Below are 11222 nucleotides of genomic sequence, written 5' to 3'. Positions count from 1 at the left end.
CTTTTGCTCATGCCTCAATTAACTTCATTCACTGCAGAGGTTATGTTTACTTTTTTCACTCCAAAATATGTCATTTGGCCAGTGGTGCTCAAACAAAAAGTGGATCGTCAGAAGCAGAAAAAGTAACCAAAGACTTCTGGGGTGTGGAAAAATTCTGCACATTCCTTTACAGAAAGCAAGTCTTCCAAAACTTTTAGATCTAGAATTATGTTAGCAATTTAATTAACAGTACAATGCAGGCAATCGACAATAAGCGTTAAAAGCATTAATCCAAACCTTTAAAAGTGCATTCAGACTGCTACTTTAAAAAGCCTGACAGACTGTCGTTATACAAAATGTGACTTTATGGATTTTCAATTTGTAAACTGGCATGCTCATGTCACTGTAAACAGACCTTACATCGGCTTGCCTAGGCACAAAGCCATCCCTAAATAATTATTACAGCAGAATCAGACCTATCTAATTAGTTAATGTTCCTGTTTTTAAAATATTCCATTTGATCTTTGACCAAAAGATGCATCCCAGTCAAATTTGCCCATTGTGTTTATGTTGATATGATGAGTTGGTTTTAAAGAAGGGCCTTTCCATTTACCCACAGAGATTATTTAATGAGCAAAACTGTTCACACATGTTCTTAGAGTGACTAAGGGATCCCTCTCAAGGGATGCTGTGTGGTCTCCATGACAGCATCTACTTTGTTTGATGTTCATTAATACTCAGTTGCACATGAAATCCATGCATTAAATAGAGGTAAATAAATATAGATCCCAAACTCATATTTAAGTTAATGTATTTATTGCTTCAATCAAATAGTGACTCGGGTATACATAACAGTAGCACAGAGGACAAAAAGTACTCTCAGGAGTACTGAGGTCCCTAGTGAACTTCTTAGAACAACCAACATCTGTTGGCATAGGAACAGAAGTGTGCTAGGTATCATCTTGTCCCCAATAGATCAGAATGAAATTAAACATATAAAGAGAGCCAGTTACTCAAATTGTTTAAATAGAACCAGAGACCTTATAAAAGAGTTCCATTAGTTGAATGGGAATGCTTGAAGTGCAGTACTTTGCATCTGTCTGTGGGGGAAGTACCAAATAAGAGCCAAAATGCTTACTGACTAAGCGACTTCATTATGGGCGTGGAGGGTGGGGGGGTGGGGGTGGGGTATGAAATGGATTTTTACATTTTTACATGTGCTTTTGTCAAATGTTATCAGTGACTTCAGATAAAAAAATAAATAATACTAGTTCCACTGTTTTTAGTTTAGAGCTAATAGATGAGGCCCTGCCTTGCCCTAGAAATAAGATAGAGCATTTGCTTTGACTGTGCACAGGCCTGATTGAAGGAACTGGGAATTCTGTTCTGTATCTGAAATTTCTTTAGGAGAGTGTCTGTTCATCTATCCCTGACCTGAAATCAAAACACAACTGGGTTGAACAGTAAGACAGCGATCTAAAACAAAATAAGTAAATCCACCTATAAATGGCTGAAAAGAAACATAGTTTATGTTCTGGGGTGGCTACGTTGAGCTCTTGAACCCAGTGGAGATGTTGTGGGAGCCTTAATTAAGCAGTTCATACAAAAAAATATTAAAGAAAATATTAAAGATCATGAAACACTTTTAATTTTAAAGCAGGCAATTATTTTCTCACATGGCCAATTTGTATGCTGGAGAAATTTGCTCCTCACATAAATCTGAAGAAACTTTTTAAATGTTTGCCAAGGTCCTTGTTATCTAACATCACATGTTGTTTAAACATCTAAAATCATTCACCGTGATAAACACGCAGTATGTAACGCCGGGGAGCGAGGAGGCGGACACGTGCTGAGATAAGCGACTTTTATTATGGGCAAATCCAGGGTCGTGGTCGAGCCAGTCCAGGTTCCAGTAATCAATACCAAGCTTAGGGTGGACAGACATAACTAAGAACACCAAACCAGACATCCCAAGTCTCCCGGAAGTTTTTTCGTGATCGGGAAAAAAAAGTCTGTGTCGCCTACGTGTGCGTTTGTGTGCGCTCTTGGCTGCTCGTTCTAGATTCCAGGAGATTTTATCTGACTTGTGGGCATCAGGGAGCCGCTATGTATAATCATATAATATGCGGGAGACTCCCAGAGCTTCCGGGACACTTGGGATGTCTGCCAAACAACAAACATCTAATGACAAACAACAATTCCAACAAATATTCAAACAGTTCAGACAAACAAAGACCAGTAACCAGACAGGCTTTAAATACATAAGGGTAAACGAGGGACAGGTGGAAACACAGGTGGAAACAATCAGGGGTGGGGTCATGAAACGAGGGGGCTGGACTAAAAACCAAAACAAATGCACATGGACCTGACTGGGAGGGGCCAATCGTGACACAGTAAGATAATTAGGAAGGAGGCAAATACTTTTTAATGGTGATTTTCATCATCACCGTGTAAAACAGTATCTTGGGCTGTGCCCCTTTTCCAGAAGTTCCACTTGGGCTATTGAAAGTAAGTTAAATATCTCTAATACAGCTACAGTTATTTAATAACAAAAAACATGCAAATTACATATTTATTCAAAGTAATTTTCATTATGCCACTGCTCATACATGTTAATACCCTTGGCCATTCCATTACTGGCCTTCTGCTGACTGTCATTCTGTGGCTTGTGAGGTTTCTTTGTTTTCGACTAACTTCAGATATTCTCTGGCTGTTCTGTGTGTGCAGTGTACCCTAAGCTGAATGGTGTAACCCTCTCCAGTGGGAGTAGTAGGACCAATAACAGGATGTCCAAGTGGACCTGAAGGCAGGAAGGGCTGTTTGATCTCCATTTACTTGCTTCAAACACACACACTCACAGCTACGCAGGCACAAAGCACATACACACAAATCGGAAACTCAAATACTCTCATATGCTTGCAAAACAAAGCTCTCTCTTCAAAATGGACATATAAAAGTGAAGAGGGACACCATTAACCTTTGCCTGAAGTGCAATAGCTTTAAAAGACCTGTTATTTTGAGCTGCTGGAGAAGAGCACCCTCAGGAAGCCTGTCTGAAACTTTAGACATGCTTCAGTGTTGATATTTTACATGAGCCTGATCCACCCATCTCTCAAACACAGGTCAGTCATTCAGGACTGTTTATGTTGCATTCTCCACTAGACCTGCTCGATTTACACTTATTTTATACAGGATAAAATGTATTACTTTCATTAAAAATGATTAGTTATTAATGACAAAACAATTTGCCTGCAAAGAAATGGTTGCCAATTAATATATCAATCAAAGCTTATTAGATGAACAGCATTATGTCCTGAACTGCTGTGTGAGGCCATATGTGCTCTGAATATTTTATAAAGAATTCAAGGTTTAGGTTTTAGAATTGTAGCAACAGTGCTGTGTATTTTTCAAAATTCCAGTCAAAACAGCCAGTGACAGTACACGTTTTTCATTTTTGGGAAAAGAGCAGGAAAAAAGGAAATCTTTAACAGAAAATATTTAACAAAAAAAATTACATAGAAGCCTTAAGAACTAAATATAATGTTTTCTTCTTTTAAGGTTTCCTTTTCCTGGTCATTTCCAGTTATTTTTTCAGCTTGGTTTGCTTCTGTCTCTAAAAAATGAAAGCTTTCAGTTCTGTTCATTTGACGGCAACGGTTTTGGTGGTCTACCAGGTTTTGCATAGTTAGTAGGAGTCCCATTTTCTCTTTCAATAATTTTTGAAAGCATGAATAGACTGAATCACTTAAAAGCGTCACCTAGTACAGAAAGCTGGGGTTCGAAAATTCTTGCCTATAACTGGAGATCTAACCACTAAACTGCTAAGGCCCACAAATGTTCTCTTTTGCATGTTTTCTGTTTTTGTTGAACATTGCCAGTTTTCTTGTCTCTATGGTCTCGTTACTATTATCTGGACAGTCATTTCTCCAATATCCGCTGCAGGCACAGAAATTTCAGGCACTTCCAATAACATCCACCACTGATGTACTCACCTACTGACCTCTTACGCCTTAGCCATTTGCCTCAAATCATTCTTGTGGAGTGATATGTGTGTGTGTATGTGCACCACTGTGCTGTGGTGACATAGATGGCTAATATGGATACAAAAGGCTATTGGTCAGTCGTTGAAAAGGTCTAAAAACAAAGCCCTCCCTGTTGTATATAAAGCAACCAGACCCACCTCCAGGCAGCTCTATTCCGAACATCCCCTTCAGAACCACACATTGGAAATGCTGCTCTCTTGACCACTCCTGGCTACTGTTCTCCTTACAGAGATCTGACTGGAACATCATTCATACTTTCAGGTGACCTGGCTTTTGGTCTTGGAGAACAATGACTAACATGGTAACAGAGATTGTTGCTTTTCTGCTTACCATATCTGGCTGGGTTCTAATCTCCTCCACGCTGCCCACTGACCACTGGAAAGTGTCCTCCGTAGATGGAACTGTCATAACTACAGCAACCTTTTGGTCCAATCTCTGGAAAACATGTGTTACAGATTCCACTGGAGTCTCCAACTGCAAGGACTTTCCCTCCATGCTGGCTTTGGATGGTTGGTCATTGCTCTTGTGCATGCGCTGCCAAAAAGTATATGCATGCTTTGTAGTACCCTTGTAGTAACACTGGCAGGTCGCTGAATGTATCCTGTTTTTTCCTTATTAGCCCAGGTTTTAGTCTTTTACTTCCTCTCAAAAAGAGCAGGCAACTGTGATTGGTAACGAGAAAAGTGCAGTGAGGTATCAGATAGCTCTAATGTGGTTTTGGCTTAAGCCATGTACTGCCATGGCACAAATTATCCAGGTGCTTACTTAGCTAACTGCATCATTTCAACAGGGCCTGTGCCATGGTTGTGCAAATTGTGCCAAATGCACTTAAAGTACCACTAACACTAGATTAGAACATCAGAGAAATTGCAATAGGTCATGCGTAAGTATGCAGAGAAAGTCGAGTCTTAGTAGCTGTGTAATATCTTGACAACTGAAAACCTACTGACAGTACCAAGCGTTGCCTTCTGAAGTGCTCTGACCTGCACTCTGAGATTATTTCACAGCTCAGCAACATAACCTATATATATATAATTGTTTTCCTTTAAGTAAATTCCTGCCACTTTGTCTGTCTGATCCTGTAGCTTATATTCAGGTGTGCCGTGGACTCATGATCTCAGCTGTGTGTCTGGGTTTCTTTGGAGCCATTTTGGCCCTGGTGGGGATGAAATGCACAAAGATAGGGGGCTCCGAGACCACCAAGGCCAGAATAACCTGCCTGTCTGGACTGCATTTTATCCTCAGTGGTAAATGATGTTTTTACTACTTGATTGTTTGTTATGTTTCTAAAGAATCTGCCAAGAATACAATATTATGGGAATTAAGGAAATATGTGTATGAAGTCCCAGTAATGTTAAGCAAACACAAGGGGAGCTTCTTCAAGCTGCGTGTTGTAGCTTGATACCTTTCACTGGAAAGTGTAACAAGTTCTGGCTTCTCTCGTTCCCCTTTCCTTTCTCTTTGCAGGTGTCTGTTCATTGACGACATGTTCATTATATGCACACAGAATCACCTCTGAGTTTTTTGACCCTTTATTCGTGGCACAAAAGTAGGTGATTCCACCACGGCACCAAAGCAAATGTTGTCTGAATGAGCCTATTTATCATCATCCAGTTATCAGCTGCTAATTCATGTTATCCATGTCTAGGTTTGAGCTGGGGGCTGCTCTCTTTATTGGCTGGGCAGGATCTGTGCTCTGCATCCTGGGGGGCTTTATTTTCTGCTTCTCCATGAGTGAAGGCTTCAGCATGAGGTAGAGTGTGGTGCCTGTTGTACAGCATTGTTGCAGATTTCAGTGGGATCACAGCATGTGCTGCTTTAAAGTTGGGTTCATAGATTTTGGCAGAAGTGAGCTGAAGCTAGAGTTTTTGAAACTCAGCAGCCAAGCAAATACACACCCTGCCTTCAGTGTTTACTGATCCCCTTCATGCTGCCTTAGCTCTCTCTATTATTAGCATACCAATGTTCACTATTGTATTTGCTCTAGACTATTTCAGTTCTGTTCCACTTTTGTTTTCACACCATTTTTTCTTGGCTTGTTTGAAAGTGTTAGCCGTCACAGGTAATGGCAGAACTGACCATTTTGGTTTTATTTTCTCTTTTTACCAGTCAGGTTTGTAGCTAACTAGCACTGATCCTAAGGGTAGGCTACAGTTTCACCCTGTATGCTTAGCAGAACAGGAGGTGACTCACAAGACTAAGACACATCCTTGTCCTGATTGGTTGGCCAAACATTACAAAAACTGTTCTCATTTAAAATCAGTGACCCCACATTTATAACACGGTCAGACAGCAGCCCTGACAGGCCACAGCGCTGCAGATTTTAGAAATCTGCCTCGCGGAATTCTAAACCTTTTTTTACAGTAACCATTAAATGCAATTTCCTCATGTTTGGACATCGATCAGTTTTTGCCCTTGCATTTTTTTTCTTCACTAATACAGATGGAATATTTTGATAAAAATGCGCATGGCTTACGAAACCGAAAGCAAACTCTACTTTCATCTTTGTAGGTGAGCAAGCAAGTCAGAATTTCAAAAACTCTTTTTTATTGTATTTAAATACATTTTTTTAATTATGGCAATTGATTTTTTTTTAAATATCAAGACAGCTGTAGTTGTGCTGCCCCTTTAACGAGGAAACTGCGCTGCTCTGCTACTTGCGATTGTGATAATGTCTCTTCAGGGCTGCAGCCATGGGTGGGCCTGTTTAAGCTTGGTCCTATCCAGATTGAACGCAGGTCTACATAAAGAAAGTATCAGCAAAAAAAGAATATTTTTAAGATGACATTTGATTTGTTTTGGGTGAGAGCTGTCATTAGGGCACTGAGAGATTAGGCCTAGATGAGAAAATTGCAGTTACGATGTGTACTCATAACATACGACAACACTGGCATGAGAAAGTTCACTGTTAACTGTGTTTTATACTGATGGCACAGTATTATGTAATGCAAATTGAGAAATCAGCATTTACATTTACAGCTGGGTTCTGGCTGGTCGTCTTCCATCCCATTAGCTGGACTTTTACAGTGTGTTTTTAATGTATGCTTTTTCAGGACAGAGACGGAAAAGAGCAAAACCTATGACTTAGTACATAAACGTTTCAGCATGGATTTTTATCTAAAAATAAGTGGCAAAATAAATTGTTAAATGATTGAATAAAATTAAACAGAGTAGCTTGAATTTATGGAACCGGTGTCTCACTCTTGCTCGCTAGCAGCTCGACACATACGCACAACATGTCATAGTCAAAGAACCAACAGTGTCCTTGTTAACATGATTCAGCTGACAGAATGGCCACTAGGGGACCTGCAGAAAGAGGGTAAAAGGGCCTTTATGAGTTGAATTCAGAAAGTTCAGAACACAAAATGTTGCAGAGCTGTGACCCTTTGGGCCCTCACTTCTGACACCCCTGCTTTAAAATAAAATGGAAACAGAAGGAAAGAGGAGACAAGACTGCGGTTCTCAGCCTGTCTGCTTTAGAGATAGTGAGATCTCCCCCTTCACACAGCTTTCTCTGTAGATGAAGAAGACATGACAACACAATGCCAATACACAGATGACTATGGACTGACAGAACACAAATGAACGTAAATTGGCCACACACAATTATTTACAAATTGTAAGTGCCATAGCAAGAACATATTCTTAAGTCTAACTATCTCTGAGAAGCTTAAAAACCTCTCTGTTTCTTAAAGGGAATACTCCTACAATGGAGCCACTTCATTCTTACCAACTCAAAACAAAAAGAGCCCTGGTCCTCATAAAGATGCAGCTGATCAAAGCAGCTCTGCCAGACAGTTTGGGAGGAACGCCTATGTGTGAAATACTCCCACGGGAAATATCACAATAAAATCATTCTACCGGTAAGAGACATATTGTATGTCATATTGTATGTGCATAATGGATGTCCAACTGCTGTTCTTAGGGCATGTCAAATTTTCTCAGTAATGTAATAATCTAATGTTCTCATTCAGCATTAAATACCTCAGATTATTGTTCTTTATTTCATGCCACCCGTCACAAATAGTGCATATAATATGTATGTCTTTGTTTGATGGTCAATTTCTGAGAACTGGTCAATGTCATAGCAGGAATAACTTTCTAGACACATGATTTAGAAGGAATTAACAGAGAACATCTTTCATGGGTGTGCCCCTTGCTGAACTGAGGCCTGACAACCACCTGAATTGATGACAGACATTTTAGATGGTGGTTCCTGCTGCGCTCCACCGTTTGTGGAACATGTTGTCTAGATGTGGAAATTGGATCGGAAGTCACTTCCTCAGGACCTGATGTCTGTCTCCACCTTCTGATCAATGGAAACCCTAGACCTTGACCTCTGTTCCTCAAACATTTCTGGAGTTCCTCTGTACTGGCAACAGTGGTCCAACTTCGTGTTCCAGCCAGGCGTAAAACATGCGTTAGGTATCTCAGTGATATGTGATGTCTTGTGGAATTTACTGACAAAATCTAATAAAGCACTTCTATTTCTTTATATATAGGCCAGCCTGAACTAGGAGTAGCTCTATAATACTGCTGAAACAGGCCTGCAACTGACTGAACACTGGACGGTCTAAATAGGATGGTTATGTTTTGAAAGGACATCAGGGAATGCCATTAGCAACAGCCATGCATAATCAAGCTCACACACCTTTAAGAAATCTGCATTGTGGTTGTTCTGCATATTAGCTTTGCTATTATTTCTTGTTCACACAGTAATTACCTGTTTTGTTGTATTTTGCATTTGCTTGGCTTGGAATGAGCCATTATTCTTAAGAGTGTGCGGAAATATTAATCGAAACCACACACAAACTGATAATGGGAGGATGGCAAAAATGAATAAAGCCACCTAAAAGTTCCTTTTCCCTGTACAATTACTCTTTTATTGATAAGAAGTACATCCTTCTTCACCAAGTTTAGCACCTACAGTGCTTCATAAAATGCATTCTACAAAGGCTGGCATTAATCTTTCAGGAATTGTCCTCCAATGTGCAAAAATAACCACCAGGGGGCTGCATACATTATCAGTGTAAAGGCTAAAACTATACACCCGTCTACTGCAGTTGCTGGAGATTTTAAAAAGTGGAAACTTACAAAAGAAGCATGATGCACGAATGCATAATATGAATATGATCTAACTGTAAGAACTAAAACCACGATTTAAAGATCAATTTGAGATTTTTAACAATATGGTTTACATACAGGTTATGCAATCCTGCTTGGAGTCATGATGGAGCATGATACTTCTAAAAGATCTAAAAATAGGATCCTAAAAAAAGGATATCATCAGAAAGAATAAAGAGGTTTCACCAAGTTTTCTGTGTGCTGGGTTTGACATCATTGCCAAATAGTGTAAACAAAATCATCTAAATGTCATCAGCATGACTTTTAGTCTTGTTTCTTGTTTTTTTAACGCTCTGGCATTAAAAAAATTCAGCACTGTGGTTCTGGGTTCTGTACCATTTCTGCGGGATTGTGGAAGACCCTCAATCATGCGCCCTTGAAGGTGATACAGGTCATGAGTCATGACAGAGACTTTCTCTTCTTTGATCTTCCTCTAAGGACAAAGGATGACCTTCTCAGCCTTGAGCAGGTTTAGGCTTGACAGGGAGTTCATTTGAAAACATCAAACACTGGACACTACTATATTAATAAATATAGACCCCCACACACCAAACTCCTAACCTTGTGCTAATTAAATCTGATACACACACACACACACACACACACACACACACACACACACACACACACACACACACACACACACACACACACACACACACACAGACACACACACTTTTATGAAATGACTACTGTAATAAGGTTTCAAAGCCTGAGGCAAAATTTGGAGTGAATGAAAGCCCCACTCTGGTGTTTGAAATTCCTTTAAGGTTTGACCTATTCAGTGACCTGTTCTTCATCTGATCCACATGTTTACTTTGAAACTATGCAATTTAAAGCCAAACCGTGACAATGGCTATATAAGGAAACTATAAAGTGCTTGAGTAAATGCCACTTTGGTCTTATTTTCTGTGCCACTACCTAGATAGCTAACAATAATGCTAAGGCTAAGCTAAGGTGTACTGTGCAAGACAAGGTGGTGTCTCACAACGTTGACTTCAGCCCTGGTGGCCCACAGCACTGCAGATTTTAGCATTCTACCTCAATTAACCCTTTTTGTCAGAGATGAAGTTTGTCAGGATCATTAGCAGCTTTATGAATTGTAAAAGTCTACTGCACTTAGGAAGGTCCTTGTTGTAGTGTATGAGCCAAGCAATGAGTTTGAGCTGGAGCTTGAGCTACCTAGAGGACAATACTTTAGGATGCCCATAGCTAAGAAAAAACCTCCTGAAATCCCACTCAATGATTTTAATCCTGCGAGGGCCGATGCTGTATGTCTGTATGTTGAGAATGGTTGTAATGGTTTTTTGTTATACTGTGACAGAGGAAGAACAAAAACATATTTCAACTATTGTTTGACAAAAATAATATTTTATTTTGCTCTACACTGTTGTAAATGTACTGTACAGGTAAATGTTCATTGGTTCAAACTGTAAATGTAGCCTCAAAGATGCAACAATAGTCTTATGGCCCAATTATACACCCTGAATACATTTTAAAGATACTACAATCTCTGCATATTTGAATACATTTTAAAGATACTGCAATAACTGCATATTTGTACCTTTTCACAACATTTTAAAATAGAAAAATTAAATAAAAAGTCAAGACAAGGTGACATGAGGTACCCAATGGCATAAGGGGTACCTCTATTTAATTCTACTGAAGGCAAATCTGCTTTCAAATCTGTGATAATATTTTAGTGAAGCAGAAATATGAGCTACATGCTCACGTAAGCATTCTCAATGCCTTGCATTTCTTATCAGTGAGGCCCTGGGAACGTGTACTGAGACATGCTCACACTGAGAATAAGGAGGACACCTTATCTTTAAGCCAGTTGTGCTTTATACTGGTTTGCAAGATGACCTGACAAGGACTGAGGCAGCATTTTGACCATGTGAGATGAAGACCAATTACATACTAAAAGAGTTGTGTCAAAGTGTCAAAACTAGACAAGTGCATGGAGGGTTGGAAATGTAGACAAATAGGAAAGGCAGGAAAGAAAGGAATAAAGGGAAAATAGTAGTGATAGAGACTAAAAACAAGGAGCAGGGTGAGACTCTGAGTCTACCTTAC

At 39.6% G+C, this 11222-nt stretch overlaps 1 protein-coding gene across 1 annotated transcript; it reads left to right on the top strand.

The window, feature by feature from the left end:
• The first annotated feature begins 4305 nt into the window (after positions 1–4305).
• On the top strand, positions 4306–7844 carry cldn10a (claudin 10a). The gene is made up of 5 exons (XM_017712855.1): positions 4306–4531; positions 5108–5269; positions 5490–5571; positions 5671–5775; positions 7718–7844. The coding sequence occupies exons 1-5, from the start codon at positions 4312–4314 to the stop codon at positions 7842–7844; spliced, it is 696 nt and encodes a 231-aa protein (XP_017568344.1). The 5' UTR covers positions 4306–4311.
• The last annotated feature ends 3378 nt before the right edge of the window (positions 7845–11222 follow it).

This window comes from Pygocentrus nattereri, chromosome 30 (assembly GCF_015220715.1).
Source record: "Pygocentrus nattereri isolate fPygNat1 chromosome 30, fPygNat1.pri, whole genome shotgun sequence".
Taxonomy (NCBI): Eukaryota; Metazoa; Chordata; class Actinopteri; order Characiformes; family Serrasalmidae; genus Pygocentrus; species Pygocentrus nattereri.
Note: the sequence above shows the minus strand (reverse complement) of the source record. Positions and strands in the feature narration are given on the sequence as shown.